Source organism: Carcharhinus amblyrhynchos, chromosome 2, assembly GCF_965287045.1.
Source record: "Carcharhinus amblyrhynchos chromosome 2, sCarAmb.v2.hapA, whole genome shotgun sequence".
NCBI classification, from domain to species: Eukaryota; Metazoa; Chordata; class Chondrichthyes; order Carcharhiniformes; family Carcharhinidae; genus Carcharhinus; species Carcharhinus amblyrhynchos.
Window position 1 is genome coordinate 26,238,451 of NC_137325.1, and position 26,370 is coordinate 26,264,820.

General features: G+C 44.5%; 1 protein-coding gene across 6 annotated transcripts in view; it reads left to right on the forward strand.

The window, feature by feature from the left end:
• elmo1 (engulfment and cell motility 1 (ced-12 homolog, C. elegans)) overlaps positions 1-26,370 on the forward strand; it is a 259,536-nt gene that overhangs the window by 217,248 nt on the left and 15,918 nt on the right. For all 6 annotated transcript variants that reach the window (XM_080203660.1, XM_080203693.1, XM_080203676.1 and 3 more), the window contains 2 exons: positions 19,016-19,179; positions 24,224-24,336. In XM_080203660.1, coding sequence (XP_080059786.1) covers positions 19,016-19,179; positions 24,224-24,336 — 277 coding nt within the window. The remainder of the gene's footprint in view (positions 1-19,015; positions 19,180-24,223; positions 24,337-26,370) is intronic.

A 26,370-nucleotide genomic window follows, 5' to 3' on the forward strand; every position in this document is an offset into this window, starting at 1 on the left:
CCCTTAGGTTTAATGGCTCAGAGCTGAGGTGCTATAGGCCCATCCCGGGATACTAATAAAAAAAAGTTTATTTTTCTTTGCCTTTCAATACTTTGTTAGCTTTTAAAATATTGCTGGGCTGAGGTGGGAGATCACGTACAAAAACAACCAGGTTTAGTAGTTTAAATGACAGGGCAGAATCACCGCCAGAGGGAGGTTGGGTGAAGACCAGGGCTTGACCTTCTGACCCATTGAGCTTGTGTACTGTGCAGGACCAGAAACAGACCATGAAATGCGCTTCCAGCTGCCGTTAACCCCAGAACATGATTCCACGCTGTGTGCCCAAGTAATGGGCATCCAGTGGGAAATATGGGCTGAGGAAGTCTCAGTGCTGTCAGGAGGACGGGAAGTGGGTGGGTGCCGGGAAAAGGGAGGGTGCAGGAGATCTACTTCTGTTGGGCTCCCTCAAGGCAGACAGCTACCATGGCGCTGTCTCAGGGAGCTGCAGACCTCTATAAATTAAAAGTGATGTAAAAATGCAGCCTGTGTCTGTGCAGCACAAACACCTGACAGCAGTACTCAATCCCCAGACATAATTCTTTTTATTGAATTGCACCCCAGACATTTCACTCTGAATCAACGTTGAAGCAAAAATGTAAAGGCCGCCTGGCTGATTGACCCACCTGCCAGTCATAGAAGTGGACGGGCCACATAAAATCAATTTTATTTGACTCCTTAATGGGCTTAATTGCCCACTTAATTGTCCGCAGGCACACTTTGGACTCCCAAGTGCGCCCACCAAGTGAAGGGTCACGTGAACGTACAGTGTCGGGCTGTGGCCCAATGCCTTTTTGTTCAATGTCACATGCTGTTAGGTGAGGGTGAGTGCCCGTTTAAACCATGCAAGATTCTGACCCAAGGGAAGATTGCAGTTGGAGAATGGTGGGGAGCAGACAAACGGCATTGGAAATAGTTTCATTTTAACTTTTTCTTAGTTTTGCAATCAGCATTAAAATTCAGACCACTGCGGGGCAAACGGGGAATCACATTAATGGCAATGGGCATAATTATCTCTGGAAGATATTAAATAGTCACGGCAGGTTGCAAGTACGCATGTTCACACCTAGAATTCTAGAATTTTAAAACACTCAGTTATGCCATTTCCTATTAACCTGACATTTCAGGAAATGAATTATTTTAAAACTCCATTTACAAATTATCAGACTTCTCCAATATAGTGTTGTTTCTAGATTAAACAGGAGAACTTGAAAAAACATTAATTAAGGAGTTTTTACAGTTGCATCAAAAATCATTCTATTTAATGGGAGAAGTTGAATTGGTGTTTGGGGCTGTGGATTCTGAATAGTATGAGGGATTAAAATGATGCATTGATCCTCTGCATTGTAGATTGGATCGGGACACCGAGCTCAGGTGTAATTTAGGGGGTTAGGTGGCATTCTGAAAGTAGAAGGGCCGAACTGGTACACTAAAGTTATGTATAGTAGGAAAGATTGGCTTGATACTCTGCCATACAGTAGAAAGAACTAGATTGACACTGGGATGCTTTATAGTTCTTGGAATTGGCTTGATGTGCTGGTATTCTGGTTTTTGGAGGCAGTATGGGATTATGCTTTTTTTAGCATGTTTAATGAGTTTCAGTAGGAGCTAAGTAACTCAGTCCATTTGTTCCTTTAGTAAAATTAATGTTTAACTTTTTTTAAAAAATTAACTTATGGGATGTGGGTGTCGCTGGCTAGACCAGTATTCATTGTCTACCTCTAGTTGCCCTTCAGAAGTTGGCGGTGAGCTGCCTTCTTGAACTGCTACAGTCCGCGAGGTGAAGGTAAACCCACAGTGCTGTTAGGGAGGAAGTTCCAGCATTTTGACCCAATGATTGTGAAGAATATATTTCCAAGTTGGGCTGACATGTGACTTGGATAGGTTCCTCCTGGTGGTGGCTTTCCTAGGTATCTACTGCCCTTGTCCTTCTAGTTGGGATTGGTTGTGGGTTTGGAAGGTGCTGCCTTGTAAACAGTACACACTGCTGCCACTGCTGTCTATCAGAGGTGGAGGCAGTGAATGTTTGTGGGAGGGGTAGTAATCAAGTGGCTTGAATTGGGTAGTGTCAGCCAGCCAGATTTTTGCTCACTTATATCCATGCCATTGATGCATTTCTAGGGAGAGGTGATGGCCTAATGGTATTATCACTAGACTATTAATCCAGAAGCTCAGCTAATGTTCTTAGGACTTGGATTTGAATCCAGCCGCAGCAAAGGGTGGAGTTTGAATTCAATAAAATATATCTGGAATTAAGAATCTACTGATGACCACAAACCATTGTCAATAGTTGGAAAAACCTATCAGGTACACTCATATTCTTTAGGAAAGGAAATAGAACATAGAACATTACAGTGCAGTGCAGGCCCTTTGGCCCTTGATGTTGCACCAACCTGTGAAACCAATCTAAAACCCATCTAACCTACACTATTCCAATATCATCCATATGTTTAACCAATGACCATTTAAATGCACTTAATGTTGGCGAATCCACTATTGTTGCAGGCAGGGCATTCCACACCCTTACTATTCTCTGATAAAAGAACCTACCTCTGACATCTGTCCTATATCTATCACCCTCAATTTAAAGCTATGTCCCCACATGCTAGCCATCTCCATCCAAGGAAAAAGGTTCTCACTGTCCACCCTATCTAGTCCTCTGATCATCTTGTATGCCTATATTAAGTCACCTCTTAACCTTCTTCTCTCTAACGAAAACAGCCTCAAGTCCCTCAGCCTTTTCTCATAAGACCTTCTCACCATACCAGGCAACATTCTGTAATTCTCCTCTGCACCCTTTCCAGTGCTTCCACATCCTGCCTATAATGCAGCGACCAGAACTGTACGCAATGCTCCAAGTGCGGCCGCACCAGAGTTTTGTACAGCTGTAACATGACCCCATGGCTCCGAAACTCAGTCCCTCTACCAATAAGAGCTAACACACCATACGCCTTCTTAATAACCCTATCAACCTGGGTGTCAAATCTGCCGTCCTCACCTGGTATGGCCTACATGTGATTCCAGAGCCACAGCAATATGGTTGACTCTCAGCTGTCCTCTGAAGTGGCCTCGCAAGATACTCAGTTCAAGGGCAACTAGGGATGGGCAACAAATGCTGGCCAGTCAGTAACTGCAAGAAGTCTTACGACACCAGGTTAAAGTCCAACAGGTTTATTTGGTAGCACCAGCTTTCAGAGTGTCTCTCCTTCTTCAGGTGAGTGAGGAGTTGTGTTTAAACAAGATACCAAAACTCACATTCCAACCATTATCTTATAAATTGAGTTTGCTTCTATATATGCCCTCTATATTTAGAAACAAACTCAATTTATAAGATCATGGTTGGAATGTGAGTTTTGGTATCTTGTCTGAACACAATTCCTCACTCACCTGACGAAGGAGCGACACTCTGACAGCTTGTGCTACCAAATAAACCTGTTGGACTTTAACCTGGTGTTGTGAGACTTCTTACTGTGCTTACCCCAGTACAACACCGGCACCTCCACATCAGTCAGTGACTATCAGAACCAGTGGATGGGTCATCTGCTAATGGGTTTCAGTTACCTGAAATGTCAGAGAATGGGAGCCAAGTGCTCAGATTTAAATTTCAACACAGCAGGTTCTTGACAATTCAATTGGAACGGTTCCATTATTAATTTTTAATCTTGTGATGATGCAAAGTTAAACCAAAACACTTCTTGCTGGAGACAAGGATAAGATTTTATTAATAACCAACTTTCATCACCACTTAAATACATGCTGAAAATAAACAACAAACAGCATGAATCTAATTAGATTCACACTATTTGCTACGCTCATCAGACACAAACAAATATGTGTAATTATAGCTTTCAGACATCTAACGGACTCGGCACAAGTTATAAACAAGTAGCTATTGACTGCACTGAGGTGTAGCCTTGAATAATGAATTGTTCTTTTATTTAAACTTGTAAATGCTGTATACACTGGAACAACACAAATAAACTTTTACCAACCTCTCAAATTCCTTCAAAATGATGTGTAAGGAATATTTTTTGTATTTATTCATTCGTGGGACATGATTTTGGAATGACCAGATACATTTTGGATGACCAGTACACTAATTCTTCAGGTGCCAAGTTTCCTGTGAAATGGTCACCACCTGAGGTGCTACGTTACCGGAAGTTCAGCAGCAAATCAGCTCTGTGATCTCTGACGTTTTAGGTCATTGAAACCTATTAGCAGGTGACCCATCCACTGGTTCCGGTAATGTGAATAATACTGCAATTAGGTTTTGCATTGGAGGTGGTGTGATAATCCATAGAATCCCTACAGTGCAGAAGCAGGCCATTCAGTCCATCAAGTCTGCACCCATTGTCCAAAAGCATCTTACCCATATCCATCCCCACCCTATCCCTGTAATCCCACCCATTTACCATGGCTAATCCACCTAACCTGCACATCTTTGGACTGAGAGAGGAAACTGGAGCATCCAGAGGAAACAAACGCAAACATAGGGAGAACGTGTAAACTCCACACAGACACCCAAGGATGGAATTGAACCTGGGTCCCTGGCGCTGTGAGGCAGCAGTACTAGCCACCATGCGACCCATCTCTGATTACGATCTGCTGACCCATGCTGGGGCTGTCTTTCTCTCGCTCATTCTCTCTATCTCTCACTTGCTGTTTATTTTTCTCTCACTTTGTTTCTCTCTCAACCTTGCTCTGCCTCCCTCTCCCTCTCGCTCGCTCCACCTCCCTTTCACTTGCTCTGCCTCTCCCTTGCTCGCTCCACCTCCCACTCGCTTGCTCCACCTCCCCCACACTTGTTCCGCTTCCCCCTCACTCGCTCCACCTCCCTCTTGCTCTACCTCTCCACCTCCCTCGCTCTGCTTCTCTGCCTCCCTCTCTCACTCTGCCTCTCTGCTTCTCTCTCGCTCTGCTGCCTGCTTGGCCTCCCTCTCTTTCTGCCTCTCTCTCCCCATTCAGTCTCTCTCTCGCTCACTCCGCCTGTCTCTCTCGCTTGTTCTGCCTCTCTCTCACTCACTCCACCTTTCTCACTCATCCATCTGTCTCTCTCACTCGCTCTGTGTGTCTCCCTTCCTTGTTCTGACTCTTTCGCTCGCTCCACCTTTCTCGCTCACCCACCCGTCTCTCTCACTCGCTCCACCTTTCTCGCTCACCCGCTTGTCTCTCTTGCTCGCTCCGCCTGTCTCTCTCGTTTGCTCTGCCTGTCTCTCTCGTTTTCCCCGCCTGTCTCTCTCGCTTGTTCTGCCTCTCGCTCGCTCCACCTTTCTCGCTCACCCACCCGTCTCTCTCACTCGCTCCACCTTTCTCGCTCACCCACCCGTCTCTCTCACTCGCTCCACCTTTCTTGCTCACCCGCCTGTCTCTCTTGCTCGCTCCGCCTGTCTCTCATTTTCTCTGCCTGTCTCTCTCGTTTTCTCCGCCTGTTTCTCTCGCTCGCTCCGCCTGTCTCGCTCGCTCGCTCGGCCTGTCTCTCACTGGCTCCGCCCATCTCTCTCACTGGCTCCGCCCGTCTCTCGCTCGCTCCGCCCGTCTCTCTCTTAGTCACTCTGCCTTTTCTTAGCGTGTCTCTTGCTGTGGGCATTTAATTGAGGCCCAGCTGTGATGCGCATTGATGGTTAACAATCCTGTCAACACCACACTGGAAGAAATGTTTTTCAAAACACTGGCATCAGCAGCCAACTCAAATATTAGCTCAGGGCACATGAGCATTAATATTGTAAATGATGTAAAATTTAAATTATACATTCATTTAACAAACCACAGCACAGAGAGTTCTTGGTATTTAATGCCCATGGCAACCTTTATAAATATAGCTTCCTATTTTCTTCATAAAAAATGATATTTCAAATTTAGGATAAGCTCTGTTTTCGCAGTGTCGCCCTTGTAGTAGTTGATTTGAGAGATCTGATTGTTCTGGGCATGCTGCACAAATGATCTAACAGCGAAATGTCAACTGAATTCTCTTCCTCTCTCTCCCAGCCCAGCCCAGCCCCAGGTAACGGTAAAAGCATTGTGTACATTCTGCATGCAGTGGATGTGGCAAATGTCAAAGAAAGACTTGAATTTATGTACAGCCTTTCGCAAATGATACACAAAATGACCTTTTATGGTTTGCTAGCAAAGAAGGAATGCAGGTAGATAGCTGTGGGCAGGTTAGCTGGGCAGATAAGGGGCAAATGGAATGCAATCGGGAGATGTGTTAAGAAATGCATTTGGGGAGGGCGAATAAGAATACACAATAAATGATAAGATCCTGAGCAATGTAAATGAGCAGAGTGATCTAGGAGAGCGTGTCTACAGAAGTTAGCGGGACAGGTAGGTAAAGTGGTTAAGTTGGCATGCTGAGACATAGGCTAGAAATCTCTAGTCTGACTCACCCCGATACCAGCAAGAACGGAGAATTTGGCGCTCAGCCAAATCCCCCTTCACTGCAGCGGGACTGGAGAATCCTAGCTGCAGGCCAAGTCAGAGAATTCCAGCCATAGACTATAAGGATAGGAAGGTTCTGCTGGAACTGCGTTAAACACCAATTAGACTACAACTGCAGTACTGCATAGAGTTCTGGTCACTACATTACAAGAAGGATATTGCTGAAAGGAAGAGACATTTCGCAAATGTGTTTTGTCTTGCACTCAACAGGACATTTGCAAGAATACCAATGTGAGGGGGGAAACAACAAATTTGTACTTATAAGAAGAGAGTGTTGGTTGTACACATGTTGTGCATGTTTCCGCTAAACAAAGTAAGTAACAGTCGTTCATTGGTTCATTCCTCAGGGCAGTGCCTTGACCAATCAGAATCAAGCTGCCTGGTTTAAATTTTAAACAATGCTTGGCAGTTAACTGTCAGTCACCATCAACTGGTGCATTCTACATGACAATGCCTCTACCAATCAAAGTCCACTTGCCAACCAATCAGCGCTCTCTTCTCGTACAGTACAAATCTGTTCCTTTACTTTAAATTGGTTATTTTTGCAAAGGTCTTGACGAGTGCCAGATGAAAAGCTCCAACAAAATGTCAAGAAGGAAATGATTGTACGAAGAAAGAACAGAGGAGATTTATAAGGATGTTGTCAGGAATGGAGAATTTATTCCATGAGGCAAGATTAGAAAGATTGAGTTGTTTTCTTTGAAGATACTGGGAGGTGGTTGGTGGGAGTTGTATTGAATTATAAAGTGCCTAGAGATAGAGTGGATGGAATGAGCCGATTTCCCATTAAATATTGATTGAAAGTAATTGGTGAATGGATTACAGGGGAATTGTGAACATTTTTTTCACACTGAGAGTCTGGAGCTCACTGCCTGAAAGGGTTGTAGAGGCATAAAAGTATATGCAAAAGACATGCTGTAACATACACGCCTTTGAACTAAGAGCTGGAGAGGAGAGTAGGCTGGATAACTTTCTTCTGGCTGATAGAAACCTGATGGATTTAATGGTCTCCTGTAAATGTTTCTGTGTTCCTCTAAAGCACTTTATGGCCAGCCCAATAGTTTTGAGGTATAGTTACTGCTGGAATGTAAGAAATACAACAGGAAGTATAGGAAACACTTTTTAAGGGCAGCACGGTGACACAGTGGCTAGCACTTTGCCTCACAGTTCCAAGGATCTGGGTTCAATTCCTGACTTGGTTCACTGTCTGTGTGGATTTTGCATATTCTGTCCATGTTTGTGTGGGTTTCCTCCGGGTGCTCCGATCTCCTCCCACTGTCCAAAGATGCGCAGGTTAGGTGCATTGGCCACGCTAAACTTGCCCCTTAGTATCTCGAGATGCGTAGGTTAGATGGATTGGCGGGATGAATATGTGGGACGCGGAGTTAAGGCCTAGGTGGGACTGTTGCCGGTGCAGACTTGATGGGCTGACTGACATCCTTCTGCACTGTAGGGTATCTATGATTTCTACGATTTATAACCTGCACAGGGCTAATGGCAACAAACTTCAATGTTGTAATGACCAGATAATCTGTGGCGACGCTTGGGAATGAATCTGTTGTCCACTGAGAGAGCAGAGGTGGCCTGTTTAATGTTCCATCTGAAAAAGGGCACCTCAGGGAGTGTCGCACTCCATCAGTACTACACTCAAGTATGGGCTGGGATTTTGTGATGAAGTCTCTGGAGAGAGACTTGAACCCACAATCTTCTGACCTCAGGTGAAAATATGACCACTGCACATGGCTGATACCTACTCCTGCTGTTGGCCTTGATTGCAGCTACTCCGAATGTTGCTTGAGCAATTTTGTTCTTCAGCAGTCTCCTCGCCAGAAGCCACATTAGGGTTATAGACAACATGTAAACAAACACATTAAGCAGAATCTTGAAATTACAGAACTAAATGTCAACTGGCATCACTTTGAGAGATTTTGCAGATAAATGTTTTTTGTTACTCTGCACTGACAGCTCCTTGCAGAATTCATATGTACAGAAAAATCTAATGGATAGAATCAATCAAAAAATGCAGTAATCAAATGCTGTTGTGCAAAGGTATTCATGATTCAATGTAATGAAAGAAAAAGCAATTAAAACTTTCACTGCCATTTGGCTAACTGCACAAATCCCGGGTGAGTTACTAAGACGTCAACATTAAACTCTCTTCACCCCCCTCGACATTGGGAGATTGGGATTAAACCGTGAAATGTGCGCAATGCGATTCCAACTTGACCTGCACAGAACCCCAAGCTTGTTATGTGGGAGTGGCTATTACAATCGGGTGCAGGATTTAAAATTCACTGTTGCTGTGATGGTTCCACAGAGCAATTGTCTGTTATGGTTCGCTTTGTGGGCCAGAAGGAGCAAGAGTGCCCCCCTCCCCACCGACTCCCCACACCCCACCCCCCCGACACCCCACCCTCCCCCCGCCACCCTGGCCCCTCGGGGAAACCAAGACCTCCCCTTGCATCAATCTTGAACCATTCTCTCCTATTCTTGGATTTTTGAGCTACAATTCCTTCCTGAAGCCTCTCTGCTTCTCAACCTCTCTTCCCTTTTAAGGTACTCCTTAAAACCCATCTCTTTGACGAAGCATTTAGTCAGCCCTCCTAACGTCTCCTTAAATGGCAATGTGTTTCTGATTGCTGATTTTCTCATTGGAAGCAGCTTGGGATGATATACAACATTAAAAGTCCACCCCCCCCCCCCTCCGTTTATCCTCGTGCAAGAGGGAAATGAATCCAGTTTGTTTATTAGTGTCACAAGTAAGCTTACATTAACACTGCAGTGAAGCTACTGTGAAAATCCACTAGTTGCCACACTCCGGGCCTGTTCGGGTACACTGAGGGAGAATTTAGCATGGCCAATGTACCTAACCAGCATGTCTTTTGGAGAATGGGAGGAAACTGGAGCACCCGGAGGAAACCCATGCAAACATGAGGAGAACGTGCAGACTTCATATGGACAGTTGACCCAATCTGGGAATTGAACCTGGGTCCCTGGTGCTATGAGGCAGCAGTACTTACCACCGTGCTACCCAAAAATTGATGATTAAATCCCGCTGTTAAATATGACAGGACCGCTATGAACCCAGCCTGACCAGGTTCTTTGGTCATTTTCAGACCTTCCCATCTCCCAGCAAACACTGCTCGAAGTGATTGGTGCCACAAACACTCTAGCCAAATGGGAGTCATTAATTTGCACACCCAACACCCCTGTGCTCACTGGCCAGTGTTGACTCTGGTCCAGCAATGCTTTGATTCCCTACAGATTACACAATAGAATCCCTACAGTGCAGAACGAGCCAGTTCGGCCCATTGAGTCGGCACCAACTCTCCGAAAGAGCATCTTACCCAGGCCCTCCCACCTCTTATCTCCTTACCATGGCTAATCCACCTAACCCGCACACCTTTGGACTGTGAAAGGAAACCCGAGCATCCAGAAGAAACCCCCGGCCACGGGGACAAACTCCACACAGTTACACAAGGCTGGAATTGAACCTGGATACCCTGGCGCTCTGAGGCAACGGAACAAACTACTGTGCCACCATGCAGCCCACAATTAAATTAAAAATTGAGTTCCTTCTTTTTAAAAAGCTCCGTGTTTCTAATGGTCTACCTGTAACAGTATAAGGGTCCAGCCTGACATAAGCTTACATCTGTGAATCGTTGCATTATGCTGTGACTAACTTGACCATAAGCCGGGTACTGTATTTTAGACCAGATATTAATCACTGTGCAGTTCCAGCATTAGCCAACAGGCACTGGGGGAGAATTGGAGCTTTTATCATTTTGAGACTAATTAAAAGCAGGGGACAGATGCTGCCAAGCCCTTGCCATTTTTCCCTGAGAATGGATTGATGCAGTTCTTAACCCACGCAATATTTGTCTGTGATTCCAAACAAAGGCCCTCCCATCCCATCTCCCCAGAGCAAACTCACTCTAATTCCCCATGAACTATGATCCAAAATACAGAGCAGCTGGGTTTCAGATCTCCATTCAAATGGAATTGCTTCAATTATAGTCTGCTCTTCTGCATTCAACATATTTAATGTTCAAAACAAGATATTTGAATTATGCAATTTGACCAAAAACGTTGCGGGGGGCTTATTGCTGAACAGATACTTCGAATTAAAAGTAGACTGTATTTTTATTTCATTAGAAAATTGCCCTCAGCAAGGGTCACAAACCAATAATATACCTTTAAATTATTTTAAATCAGGAATTTTGAGGTTGTCGGCAGAGTAGCTACTTGTTTTGAATCTACTGACAGACATTTATTTTAACATTTGCTTTAATATATCATCCAACATTGACATCTGATTACCTAGGGTGTCACGGTGGCACAGTGCCCGGGATGGAACCGGGTTCAATTCCTGGCTTGGACCACTGTCTGTGCGGAGTCTGCATGTTGTCTGTGTGGGTTTCCCAAAGATGTGCTAGTTAGGTGCACTGGCCACTTCATTATTTAAACTGCAGGAATACACTGAATAATGTCACTTGGTTGGTCTTGCTGACTATTTTCTGATCACAACGCGTGTTGAGAATTAGCAATAAAGTGAAAGAAAACTTTTACGTTTCGTGTGGGTAAAATGATTGCTGTTGTCAGGGGAAAAAGAGTAGAAATGGAAGGTTGAAAGGCTGCAGGATCTGAGAGATTGCTGTATGTCTCCCACGTAGCTGAGGGCACCATATTGTGACATCCATTGAACAATATTAAATGTGTGACATGTTCAACAATCTACAGATGGCTACAGGAAGACTGAGTGTTAAGTAATCAGCAACAGAACAACAGGCAAACAGAAGTAGCCCTGATAAGTTTTACATTTCAAATATAAGTTCATTTAGTAGCGCCACAAGTAGGCTTACATTAATTCTGCAATGAAGTTACTGTGAAAATCCCCTCGTCGTCACACTCCGGCGCCTGTTCGGGTACACTGAGGGAGAATATAGCAAGGCCAATACACCTAACCAGCACATCTTTCGGACTGTGGGAGGAAACCAGAGCACCCAGAGGAAATCCACGCAGAAATGGGGAGAGCGTGGAGACTCTGTACAGACAGTGACCCAAGACAGGAATCGAACTCGGGCCCCTGGTGCTGTGAGGGAGCAGTGCTAACTGCTGTGCAACGGGATGCCCAGCAAGTGCACAATCTGAACTCAGTTGTTCCTCTAAACCTTTGCTGTTGTGATTAGTGATGCCGTCTGACCTCATGAACAATCTGTAGCTGGTGTTGAGTTTGGGTGGGGGATGATCAAAGTGACCATGAATATGTTAACAAGTCTAACTACTTTATGCAATAGTGCACGATACCATCTGTGCTCATTTGAATAAATGCTGGAGAGGAATTAGAACAAAGGAGAGCACATTTTGTTTACACAGAATGGAAAACCTTGTGTTTATGAATGATTCATGTGCTTGGCTGCATCTGCATCAGGCAGGAGCAGAGTAATGGTTGATCCAGAAAGCTCAAAAGATGCACTCTACATTATCCTTCCATACTTTGTTCTTAAACTATTACCTTGTGTGAATTTCCAGGTCTCATTTTCATCCTATGCATCATTACACCTGTCCCAATTAGTGAATTGTTAGTGGTGATGAGAACAGAAGAAGCCAGTAGCTGCAAACTGAATCCTTTACTTTGTGCTAAAATAAAAACTGGATCCTTTGCATCAAGTTTAAAAAGAAATCACGTGAGATTTTGTTCCCTTTGTTCCTCTTCAGAGTTTGGTGGCATTAGGAACTGGATTATAGTCAACATGGCTGTAACTCCCATACTAACCTGATGCATACTGAGACTGAGACTACTGTGTCATTGAGTGAATACTCTGAATATTATAATCTGAATATCCTGTGTGGTGTTAAGAGGTTCAATCCTTTATCTGTTCCAAAGTTGACTCTTTTAACATGACGGCCACATGGGAGGTGTTGCAATTGGACAGAGGGAGGGAGTAAAATCAGCCATTTGGTAATCCCATTGGCTGAATATGACCCAATGATAGGAGCACATACACGGATATCACCAGTAACCGATATTCACATAGAGCAGTGATTCTCAATGTGTGGTCTGAGCGGGTCCTCCAGGTGACTCAGGAGCTCCTCCAAGATGCAAGTCCCTAACGTACAATGTCACAATCAAAGCCATACAAAAAAACAGGCCAGAACCCTCAGCCACACCACCTCCCCTTCACTCGCAAGACACAATCAGTTTGGCTTACACATGCCAGTTGTCATAAGTTCGAGCAACAGCAGTGTAGCTTTATTAGTTAAATTAATGTTACGGTTGCATCCATACAACTGCAAAATCAGATTTTTAGCACTAGTGGGGCTGAAAATGAAGTAGAGGAACTGGCTGAACATGGACCCTGATGTGAAACTGAATCTTTTCAAGCTTGGAATCAGATATTAGCTCATGGGTGTCTTATCAAAAGCAGTACCATGCTTCCCAATAATGCTGATGAGGTTTCTTCTTGTGGTGGGAACAGGAGTGGACAGGGTAGGCCTGTTAGGTGGTCCACTAGGACCTTTGCTTCGGACAAAAGATTGCGGACCACTGACAGTGCCTTTCACTCAGTACAATACCCAGTGTGGAAAGAATTAAATAGGTGCTGAGCAGAGCAGTGTCTGCTAAGTTGGTGATGCCCTTGCCTCTGAGTTACAAAGCCCTGGGTTCAAGTCCCACTTGAGCACAAGAATCATTTCATTATTGGAAGAAGAGCCAGGGTGAATGGAAACTTCGTCCAAGAGAAAGGTTTTTTTTTAAAGGAAGGGAGAAACATGAATATGGGGAAGTGATTCAGGGAGAATGCTCTGCAGAATAAGACCAACGTCAGTGAAGACTATGGCACTATTTTTGAGGCTATGAAAAGGGCGTTACACAAATGGTTAAAGCTGATGAAGGAACATCTAGGGGGTTGGTAGGGACTGGTAAAACAGAATGGTAGAGCTATGCACTTGTAGAGGTAAGATTTAAAAATGAGGATGTGGAGTTTAAATTCAGTTGGTTGAACACGAGGATTGGTTTATAACTTCATTCTCTGGATTTCAAGTTCTTTTTAAAATTTGTTCTTAGAGTTTTGGCATCCCTGATGAGACTAGAAATTGCTGCCCATCCCTATTGCCCTGAGTGGAGAAGACAGTGGCAAGTTTACAGCTATGGCCTCATGTGGCGAGGATGTTGTGGGTAGGGAGTGCCAGTATCGTAACCCAGAGACAATGAAAGAATAGTAACATATGTGCACACAAGGGTGACTTTCGAATGGAACTTGGGTTTGATAGTATTCCCATGTACTTACTACTATTGTCGCCCTTGATAGTGGAAGCCGCAGGTTTGAGAAGTGTTACTGAAGAAGCATATGAAAGTCAGCAATGACATGGTATTGGGCCGTTGAGGTTCCTGGCCTGCTTTCCTGTATCACCTTGGCCAGGCCACTGGCTCTCCAACTGGTACGTGCCCCCCTCACCACAGCAACTGATAAATTCCACCCATATTTTGCAAATTCCACCCACTATAACTGTTAAGGACTATACAGTGACCTGATGTAGAATGGGGGTGGCACAGTGGTTAGCACTGCTGCCTCACAGCGCCAGGGAGCCGGGTTCAATTCCGGTCTCGGGTCACTGTGTGTGGAGCTTGTACGTTCTCCCCGTGTCTCTGTAGGTTTGCTCTGATTTCCTCCACAGTCCAAACGATGCGCGGGTGAGGTTGATTGGCCGTGCTAAAATGCCCTTTAATGTCAGGGAGACTCGCAGGGTAAGTATGTGAAGTTGCAGGGATAGGCTGCGTGGGATTGTTATTGGTGCAGTCTCAATGGGCTGAATGGCCTTCAGCACAGTAGGGATTCTATGAATTGCATCCCTAGTTTTGGTGCTATATAAATGCCAGTTGATGTTGTAGCGAGTCCTGTAATTTCATTCACTCTCATCCACAACCAAAACAAAATGTCTTTACTGCTGGGTGATTTTGTTTTCTATTGGCCTCTGGTTTCATTGAAATTCATAATTAACAAATAAGCAGTGAGCTTAATAACCAAGGCAGCTGTGGTCCTGATTATAAATAAACATTTCATTCTGATCCTGATTGAAGGGCTGAGATAGCAATGAACTTTTGAAAATATTCCCCTCACGCAAAATATGGCAAAGAATAGTGCAAGCAGAGTGGCTTGGGACTTTTCACTCGGTTGGATATATTGGTTGTCAGGTGGAATATTACCAAGACAACGATATCATCCAATGGCAGTGCTGTGTCCAAGGCCTGATTGATGACCAATAAACGGGGATATCTTTCACCAGCTGAGTCTCAGTAACCTTCCCATACGCATCGCATTTGTCTCGACCTCTGCCCGGCTCCTTGCTGTCTGCCTTAGATCCGAGTTCAAAGTGTTAGCTGTAGAATCATAGAACCCTACAGTGGGGATAGAGGCCCTTTGACCCATCGAGTCTGCACCGAACACAATCCCACCCAGGCCCTACCCCCATATCCCGACATATTATACCCACTAATCCCTCTAACCTACACATCCCTGGACACTAAGGGGCAATTTCTTAGCATGGCCAATCAACTTAACCTGCGCATCTTTGGACTGTGGGAGGAAACCGGAGTACCCGGAGGAGACCCATGCAGACATGAGGAGAATGTGCAAACTCCACACAGGCAGTGACCCGAGCCAGGAATTGAACCCGGAACCCTGGAGCTGTGAAGCAGCAGTGCTAACCACTGTGCTACTGTGCTGCCCATCCCTATTGCCCTGAGTGGAGAAGACAGTGGCAAGTTTACGTGAACAGCTGTAGCTATGGAGAAACACTCAGTAGATAATGCTACAAATTGCAGTAGCTCAATGGTCGTGCTGTCACCTCTTGAGTCGGAAGGTTATGGGTTCCATTAACAAAGCTACCCTGTGCATGTGAATAATGCAAGGCATTCTCAGCACAGAGTTCAAGGAACAACCATTTATCTGCAAATTATCTGCAAAATTATTCTGGTTCCTATTTAGTGCTGATGTGGAGATGCCAGCGTTGGACTGGGATAAAAACAGAAAGAAGTCTCACAACACCAGCTTAAAGTCCAACAGGTTTATTTGTAGCAAGCGCCACAAGATTTTGGAACAGGCTGTTCCTTCGTCAGTCGGTTGGGAGTTCAGTTCGACTCCCACCCACCTGAAGAAGGGACAGCCTGTTCCGAAAGCTTGTGGCGTTTGCTGCAAATAAACCTGTTGGACTTTAAGCTGGTGTTGTGAGACTTCTTCCTATTAGTGCTGCAGATGTGAGTTTCTGTTCAAAGTGCTTGTTGACATACTAGGCAGAACTTGCCCATCCCGCCTGCCACGGGAATCATAATGAACTGGGGGAGGACCACGTGAAGGTCCGTTGACCTTGGATGGGAATTTACGGCCTTGGGGCAAGTGTGGCCAGAAAATCCTGCGCATTATCCATAACCCTGACATGGGTCCCAAACAAGAGGCTGCTGAAGGAAGTATAAGCTCGAGAAACACTCAGTAGATAATGCTACAAATTGCAGTAGGCATCAACCACTGCTAGTAGTTGCAATCTTGCCTCTGGGTTCAAGTCCTATGCTCAAGACTTGAGTGCATAATTTAAACTGACACTCCAGTGCAGTACTAAGAGAGAGCTGCTCTGTGGAAAGTGCTGTCTTTTGGACAAAACATTAAACTGATGCCATGTTTTTCCTCTCGGTTGGATTTAAAAGACGTCAGTTGATGATGATCATTTGAAGAGGAGTGGAGCATCCCGGGCCAAAATTTCTCATTCAGACTTCACTAAAAGACATTATCTGGTCACGATCACATTGCTGTTTGTGTGGTTTTGCTGTAGACGAATAGCTTACTAAGTTTCCTTACATACAGCATTATCTACTCTTCAAAAAGTATTTAATTGTACAAGTACTTTGGTGTGTCCCGAGTTTCTAGATGGGAGCCTTTGGCCTCCAGTGGGGTCTCTCGTACAGCAGGAGGCGGCACGCTGATGACCAGTGGCAGAACCTTCTGTTCCTGCCACTGTCAATGGGATTTCCCATTGACTCCACCCCGTACCTCTGGGGAACTCATGGCAGGGTGCACCATGGGCGGGCCCAGAAGATCCCGCTGGCATAAGCCAGGAAGTTCCAGCATATAATTAGTGCAACTTCCTTTTCTTTTCTGTGACTGCGATGGTATTTTTTCCAAGAAATATGTTTTACAACCAACTAAATAAAAATATATATGCATAATTTATTACGTGTGTTTATATTATATATACGTATGTATCAACTTATCATAGAAGACAGAATCACTACAATTATAGGTGGAGGCCATTTGGCCCATTGAGTCTACACCACAATCCCCCCAAGCCTTATTCCCATAACCCCACGTATTTACGCTGCTAATCAGGTCAATTTACATGGCCAATCAACTTAACCCTCACATCTTTGGACTATGGGAGGAAACTGGAGCACCCAAAGGGAACAGGGAGAATGTGTAAACTTCACACAGACACTGACCCCAGGCTGGAATTGAACCCAGCTCCCTGACACTGTGAGACAGCAGTGCTAATCACCGTGCCATTGTACTACCTCCAATTAGAGTTCACTGCAAACATGAGAATGCTTTTGATGGTCCACATTTTTGGAACTAGCTCTTGTTTCTTTCTATCTTTGCTTCACCTTTCTATCAAGGAATCCTGTAATGACTTCAGTCAGGCCATTGAGGTTGGCCTGCTGGAATATGAACTCCTTGATTAAGGATCCAGTTGATGGGTCAATCAGGGAGTCTTTGTCTTGAACTTAACTGGGAATTCCTTTGACACTTCCGGAAGTAGACTGCTAATTGCTAGCACTCTGTGTACTGCTGTTAGAATTTGTAAATAAAGGGATTTTAGTGAAGGGACTTCGGCTTCCACAGACTTATTACAAGACCCAAGCTTGGAACCGCTTTCCCAATTTAATTTTACACTAAAATCACATTATAAATGTTCTCAAAAATAAGTGGAATAAGGAAGAAAGATATTTTACTGCTAGACAGTGCTAACTACTTGTTAAAAATCACATTCAAGAGTCTCTGTAGGATTGAGCAGGACCTGCCTCAGGCTAGCTGGGAAATCCTGCAGTTACTGTTCGATGAGCTTAGTCAGTTGGAAACATCCGTCATCGGTCCCCTGGGAGATATTCAAGCAATAAAAGGATATGTCAATTCTCTTCCAAAAAGACATTTCATCACAGAATGGAAATGAAGCAGGGAGTCAACTTTGATCTGGAAACCATGGTAACTCGAGTTAAAGGAGCAGATTATAAACACAGCAAAGTAGACTGCAAGAAAATCTTGGAAAAATGACAAATCAATGCCCAACTAATAGGAAACCCCCGAGGGTGTTGAGGACTGCAAGCTGAGTTTAAGTTACAAAATAAAGAACCCTTCAATGTTAGAGTCTGTGCACTTCTTACAAAGAAGTTTGGATGTCTTCAAATTCAGATGTGAGGATTTCACAAGATGCCTGCGGGTAGTGTGTTTGCTATGTGTAGTGATGTGGCTGAAACATTCAGAAAGAATATCCAGGCAATTTTAACCTCATCCACTTGGCGCAGAGTTACGAGTTACTTAGCTGCCCGAGATCCCTGCCGGCTGCAACTTTTAACCTGCTCCCAAGAGCAACTGCCAAGGATGCCCACTCAACGCTGTCATTGAAGTCATTGGGACCCGACTGGGCATGACCTGGGACTGAAACTGCAGGCACGGCTGAAAATTAGAAACAGTTCTCATTCCCTTGTTGGGCCAGGGAAAACACTGTTTGGAGTCTAAGCCACTGCTGCTCCAAACTCCTCTCTTCTCCAAGTGTATGATGCCTTCCTCATTTGAGCAGGAGATCTTCTGGACTGCGCAGTTTAATGCCACCATCCAGCTCTTCCAGGTGGGAAATGGAATGTGTTGATAAGGTCCAGAAGTCAGAATAGACCTGCCATAATTTCTGCAGCAGTGGGCAAGTCTCAAAGCCACTTTACCACTCAATTGATGGCAACTGAGGTCTTATCCAATGTCACCATTTTGAATTTGTATGACTCTTCTCCGGCACTCTGAGGAACAGTCATACAGACTCGAAACATTAACTTTATTTCCCTCTCCACAGATGTTGCCTGAGTTCTCCCAGCTTTTTCTGTTTTTATATCAGTTTTCCAGCATCAACAGTATTTTGCGTTTATCCTAGTATATGCAACCTGTCCTCGTAATTTAAATGTTTCAAGCCCACTATCATTCTGGTGATTGACACCAACTATGCTATGCCAATCCGTGAGAACAGAGAGCAGTAGTGATCTCTACACACACAAAAGATTTCTAACTGCTGACTGAATTAGGGTATTCCATATGTAGGTGACATGAATCAAATTAATGTGTGTGCACATTTATCCTTAACTGTATGACAACGGCACTCAATTTTGTAAACTGAGCTGTTCTAAATTGAAAATGCAGCACCCAGACTCCCTGTTCTTTCGGAACCACCAGATGAAGTTTGAGCCTATGGACTTACCAGAATTTGTATTTCCTTATTTTGTCTTTCTCTGCAGGTGATGCAAGTTGTAAAGGAGCAGATTATGAGAGCACTGACTACCAAGCCTAACTCACTGGACCAGTTCAAGAGCAAATTGCAGAACCTGAGCTACACTGAGATCCTGAAAATCCGGCAGTCCGAGAGGATGAACCAGGAGGACTTCCAGTCTCGTCCAATCCTGTACGCACCCCAACACTCTCCATTCTTTCCCTTCTCAATGTGGGTCATTTCAAACATTTAGCAGTGATGGGGAGGCCATGGCCTAGTGGTATTATTGCCGGTCTTTCAATATAGAAAATCAGCTAATGTTCTGGGGACCTGGATTTGAATCTGGGGACCTGGGTTTGAATCCTGCCATGGCAGCTGGTAGAGTTTTATTTCAATTAAAAAATATCTGGAATTAAAAATCTAACTGATGACCATGAAACCATTGTGGATTGTTGGGAAAACCCATCTGGTTCACTAATATCCTAGAGAGGAGGGAATCTGCTGTCCTAACATGTCTGGCCTACATGTGACTCTAGAGTCACAGCAATGTGGTTGATTCTCAACTGCCCTCGGGCAACTACGGATGGGCAATAATGCTGGCCAGCCACTGATGCCCATATCCCACCATTGAATAAAAAAAAGCCATATATTATGTATAAGGACAATTTTCAGACGTTTAGTTTGTGTTTCTTGGATTTGGAAAGTTGAGGAGTGAGTTAATTGAGGTTTTCAATTTGGTAAGTGGATTCACTCGGCGAATGAGCAGAATAAGACTATATAGAAAAAGAATATATAGAAAAGCTCTTTCCTCTGGTAGGGGAATGCAGAACAAAGAGGCACAATCTTAAAACGAGTGCTAGACCATTCAGGGTGAAACCAGAAAGCACTTTCGCTTGTTTGTAGAGGAGTGAAAATCTGGAACATTCTTTGTCAAATAGGTGGAAATCAATTGAAGCTTTCAAGACATCAATAGGTTTTTGTTAGCTAAAGATATGGAGCTTCAGCTGGCAAATGGAGTTGAGGTGACCATGATATAATAGAATGGTGGGCTAGACCTGAGGGGCTGAATGGCCTACTCTTGTTCCTGTTCATTAAAGGAAAAAAACCTGTGATTTTTGATCAGGTCTGGAGTTAGGAGTTACGTTGGGGACAGACAGGACAGTGGAATTGTGGCCACAGTCAGATCAGCCGAGATCTTATTGAATGGCGGAGCAGGCTCATGGGCTGAATAACCTTCTGCTGCTTTCAATTCATGTGTTCTCCTCTTTAAGTGTTCACTCAGGCACACATGTAGACCTATTGAAACATCATCTAAATAACCAAATCCCCTGTGACCCCACACAGCAAGCTATTGGAGAATGAAGACCATCGCAACTGAATCTCATTCTCATCCCTTTATCTAAATATTCCCATTTTCCAGAGTGAGTCACTGGATCCGATCAGGAGCAACAACTCCAGTTGGTCATTTTTCTCCCTGGAATAATTCTAGATTGCAGAAACCAGCCAAGTATAAATAATGATATCATTATAGCCTTTAGGATAATGTCAACAAACAGTTATTGTAACTGCTAGCACAGATTTCCTTATCTCTCACTGACACAGCCTATTTTTAAAAACTTTATTATTATCTCTCACTGACAGGGAGGCTTTTTTTATTTTTAAAGAATTAGGGATTGATATGATTTCACATCTTTAGAAGTTCTACAGACCTTCTCCATCCTTCAAGAGAAGTTGGGTCTGTTCCAACATTTTGTAATACCCACACAATAGGGGGCATCTTACCAGAATTTGGCAAAGTGTCAGGTTCACACAAATAACTGACTTGTAACTTTCCAATTGCACAGACCAGTTTTTGCTCCAGTTTTGAACCTCTTTAAAGATGAAAATGGTTTAAGCCATCATTCTGGCAGGGTAGGGACTCTGAGCGCATGACAATAGGTTCCATCTTTAAAGGGTACCCCAATCAGAAATAAAAAAACTTTCCTATCCCAGCCCAACCAGTGACAGCCCCTTTCTCCATTCCCTCCCACCCGTTCACACATAAGTGAACCCCGTAGGATACCCATTAGGATCCGGCCATTATGGGCATGAACTGGATTATGTCACCAGCAAAGGGTGGGGAGAATTGGAAATTGCCGACAAGATTCACAATTTCTAGTTATCCGGATTTTGCACCCTTGCCGGCGATCCCACTCACAGAGAGTCTAGGATTGACGTACCACCCAACCTGTTGATGCAGAAAATTGAGAAAACCCAAACTCAGCGCTGAGTTCAAGAGGTCCTGCTGAGTTGGGGTCTCTTGTGTGTACCACATTGTGCCCCCTTTCCTCTGCTGGGGATGTGGCCATTGCTGGCAAGGTCAACAATTATTGCACATCACTAATTGCCCTTGAAAAGGGGTTAGTAAGCTACATTCTTGAATTGCTGCAGTCCATCAGATGTAGGTACACTCCACAGTGTGGTTTTGGGAGAGAGGTTCAGGATTTTGACCCAGCGACAGTGAAGGAATGATGATATATTACCCAAGACAGGATGGTGAATGACTTGGTGGGGAACTTCCAGGTGATGTTCTTCTAGATGGTAGTAGTTGTGCATTTGGAAGGTGTTATTGTAGGAGCCTTGATGAGTTCCTGCAGTGTACTTTTTAAATGGTGCACACTGCTGCCACTATCCATTGACGGAGGAAGGAGTGAAGTTTTGTGGAAGGGGAGCCAACCAAGTGAGCTGCTTTGCCCTAGATACCGTCAAGCTTCTTGAGTTTTGTTGGAGCTGAACTCACCCATGCGCCCTTCACAGTTCTGTCTTCTGCTGTGCAGATTATGGATAGGTTCTTTGGGGAGTCAGGACGTGAGTTACTCGCCACAGGATTCCTATCCTTTGACCTGTTCTTAGAAACATAGAAACTAAAAGCAGGAGTAGGCCATTGGGCCCTTCCAGCCTGATCTGCCATTCATTTTGATCACGGTGATCATCAAATTCAATATCCTGATAACCCCCCCTTCCCCCCCCCATGTCCTTTGATCTCTTTAACCCCAAGAGCTCTATTTAATTTCTTCTTGAAATCAGACATTTTGGCCTCAGCTACATTCTGTGGTAGTGAACTCCACACATTCACCACCCTCTTCTCACCTCAGGTCTAAAAGGTTTACCCCTTATCCTCAAACTATGAGCCCTAGTTCTGGACTCCCCCACTATTGGGAACATTCTTTCTGAATCTTCCCTGTTGGAACCTGTTAGAATTTTATAAGGTTCTATGAGATCCCCTCTCACCCTTCTAAACTCCAGTGAATTTAATCCTAACTGTCTTAGTCTGACCTCATATGACAGATCTGTCATCCCAGGAATCAGCCTGATAAACCTTTGCTGTACTCCCTCTATAGCAGGGCCATCCTTCCTCAGATAAGGACACCTAAACTGCACACAGTACTCCAGGTGTGGCCTCACCTATGCCCTATACAATTGCAGCAAAACATTCCTATCCCTACACTCAAACCCTCTTGCTGTGATGACCAACATACCATTTGCCTTCTTTACTGCCTGCTGTATCTGCGCTCTTACATACAGCGACTGATGCACAAGAACACCAAGGTCTCATCAAGTATCCACCTCTCTCAATTTACACCCATTCAAGTAATAATTTAAATTTAAACCCATTCAAGTGGCGATCTTTTACTCACAATATTTGTATGGTAAGTCCAATTCAGTTTCTGGTCAATGATAACCCCTAGGATGTTGATACTGGAGGATTCTGCAATGGTTACGCCATTGATTGCCAAGGAGTGATGATTTGATTCTTCCTTGTAAGAGATAGTCATTACCTGGCACATGTGTGGTGCGAATGTTACTTGTCATTTGCCTGCCCAAATCTTGATATTGTGCATTTAGATGCGGACAGCTTTAACTCCTTTCGGAAATGAGGGAAAGGGGAGGAATTTTGTCTCCCATCTGCCACTTTGGAAAGTCAAAAATCCAGATCATTGTGGGCATATCACATCCACTATAAATAGTGAACCAGATGTGGGATTGCATTTCCACACAAGAAGTTTTAAACCTTGACCAGTTGAATAAAAGTTGATAGTCCGTTGGTTTTTTATTTCCAGGATTCGAAATTTTAATCTCGAGACAAGTCTTCTTTACCTGCTAATAGCTCATGAGAGACTAGCAGCTCTCCCACAAAGCAAATGACAAAATTATTATAAAAGGGGAGGAGAGAAAATAATCAAAATGTTGCATAAAATGGATTCACCCATTACAAGTTAAACCTTGTTATAACTGATATTTGTAAATATGTTCAAATTATTATGTAATTGGCTTCCACGTTTAGACTGTGAAGGTGTCAGGATTTAATTCTAGACGTGAATCTATGTTCTAGTTTGCACAGATTACCGTGTGGTAATAAACGTCAGAATGAAACACGGATTCTCATTGATTAAGGTTTTAAAAGGGATACAAGTGGGATAATTGTAAGTAATTCCCTGAGGACTCTGTTTGATTAATACATTGAATAGTTACATTTAGGGTGATTAAGTGCTCATCCAGAATTGTAATCCTTTCCTAGGACTGGCTTTGCAATCTTTTATTTTTCCCAAGTTTTGCTAAGGTGTGTCCGGGCTTACTCTTTAAGGAATATCAATGAGGGGAGAATTAAACAGTTTTTCTTTAAATGTCCAGTTCCAGTATCAGTGAATCCCAGATCAGGTGCAGCACATAGCCTCATGCAGAGTACAGATTGCTCCAACAACATACGCAGATAGGTTAACAGAGGTCAGTGGTGTAACTTGCCAAAGTGCTTGTCAACTACAAGGCCTCAAATAGGGTGGCACTGTGGCACAGTGGTTAACGCTGCTGCCTCACAGTGCCAGGGTCCCAGGTTCAATTCCTGCCTTGGGTCACTGTGTGGAGTCTGTACATTCTCGCTGTGTCTGTGTGTGTTTCCTCTGGATGCTCCAGTTTCCTCGCACAGCCGATAGACCTGTTGGTTAGATGCATTGGCCATGCTAAATTCTCCCTCCGTGTCTCCAAACAGGTGCCAGAGTGTGACAACTAGGGGATTTCACAGTAATTTCATTGCAGTGTGAATGTAAGCCTGCTTGTGACACTAATAAATGAACTTACACTTAAACCTTCAGATAGTCTCCCACCCTGAAAGACCCCACACCCCGATACAAATTCTCCAAATAATTCCCACTTCGAGAGCAGGGCTTTATTTTTTGACGGTTGATCTTTCTGCCTGCAGAGAACTCAGAGAGAAGATTCAACCTGAAATCCTGGAGCTGGTCAAACAGCAGCGGCTGAACCGGCTTTGTGAAGGAACCTGCTTCAGGAAGATCAGCAGCCGCCGGCGACAAGGTACTGAGCGCACAGATTCACTCAAACCCTCAACCCTAGCAGGCGAATCACTTTTAATTATAGAGACATATTGGAAATGTGGAGCCTGTCTATTGGCATCACAATTAAATAGATCATTCCTCATGTCAAGTGTCAGGGTAGTTGAGCTCTCAATAGCTGATGGAATGTTTTGAGTCATTATTAATTCATACATTTTCAATAAGCTCCTTCTACGTTATGCAACATAGAACGATGTGCACTGCCATAGTTTTCCGCATTATATCATTTTTTTATTCGTTCTCAGGCAAAGGATGACTTTGGCAAGGTCAGTATTTATTGCCCATTCCTCATTTCTCTGAGGAGCTGGTACGGTTTGGGGGTGGAGGTGGGGGTGGGCATGGGGTGTGGATTGGGGGGAGAGGGGTGGGGGGATTTGGGGGAGGGGTTGGGGGGTTTTCGGGGAGAGGGGTGGGCGGGGGGACAGCGCTGCAGACTTTATGGTGATAGTACTGCCTCAGTGAGGCTAATTTGAAAGTGATGCTGTTTCCAACATTAAATGTTTATAGGCAGTCAAAGTGCTTGTGAACAGACCACATTCGCTTTTATTGCACACATATTAAACTTTGACGACAGCAGTAGAAGCATTTCACAGAATTCCTATGGTGCAGAAAGAGGCTATTTGACCCGTTGGATCTGCACCAATTCTCCGAAACATCATCCCACCCCCACCCTTACCCACTTAAACCTACAAATCTTTGGACACTAAGGGGCGATTTAGCATGACCAATCACATAACGTGCACACTTTTGACGGTGGAAGGAAACTGGAGCACCCAGAGGAAACCCAAGCAGACACGGAGAGAATGTGCAAACTCCATATGGACAGTCATCCAAGGACGGAATCAAACCCAGTTCCCAGATACTGTGAGGCAGCAGTGCTAACCACTGTGCCACAGTGTCACCCGTTGTGCCGTGCCATATCTCTGGAAGGCAAGGGCCACTGGTCGGTTCTTAAAAAGCAATGGTACATTAGTTCAATAGCAACAGGCCAAGAACAAGGTGCATTTGTGTAGTATCTTTAACAAAATGAAATGTCCCAAGCTCCTTTTAGGGGTATATTCAAACTAAAAACTAAGATTGCTCCTGGGAGGGGTGGGGAGAGGGAGGGGGGAGTGGAGGGAGGGAGGCGAGTCAGATGGCTCTTTGTTGGGGGGGTGGGGGAGGGAGAGAAGTGGGTCAGGTGGCTCCCTGGATGGGGGGAGAGAGGTGGGTCAGATGGCTCTTTGGTGGGACAAAGGGAGGGAGGTGGGTCAGATGGCTCCCTGGTGGGAGGGGGGAGGAGGGAGGCAGATTGCTCTCTGTGGGGAGGTGGGGCGCGGTGGTGGGGGAGCAGGAGGGTCCTCTGCCACTCTGTGTGTGAGCAGTAGGGAGCAAGGGGGACAGGGGTGACCCAAGTCGGGTATTGAGCCTCAGTCCCTGATGCTATGAGGCAGCAATGCTAACCACTGTGCCAATGTGCCACCCCTTTGGTCCCAGTGTTTGAAGGTGAGAATCAAAGCCATCAGCAATATGTTGCAAGTCAGTGAGTTCCGGCCTCCAATAAACTTCAGAACCTTTTTTGAGCAGTGAAGAATTCTTGGTGCATTTGTTGACAATTTTACATTCTCCTCTTGGTTTTACTGGGTCTTGCATCAAGAAAATACAATGAAAAGCTGATGCCATCAGCAAAACAGAACAAATTTGCTCACTTCAATGGTACTTGTACTAAAATTGGAATATATAGGAGGTTAACATGGCTTCTACAGAAGGATGGAATTCATAGAATCCCTACAGTGCAGAAAGAGACCATTCAGCTCATTGAGTCCACACCAACTCTCTGGCAGAGCATTTTACCCAGGCTTACCTCCTGCCCTATCTCCATAACCCCACATATTTACCCCATTAATTGCCCTAACCCATATATCTTTGGACACTCAGGGGCAATTTAGCATGGCCAATCCGCCTAACCTGCACATCTTTGGACTGTGGGAGGAAACCAAAGCATCGAGAGGAAACC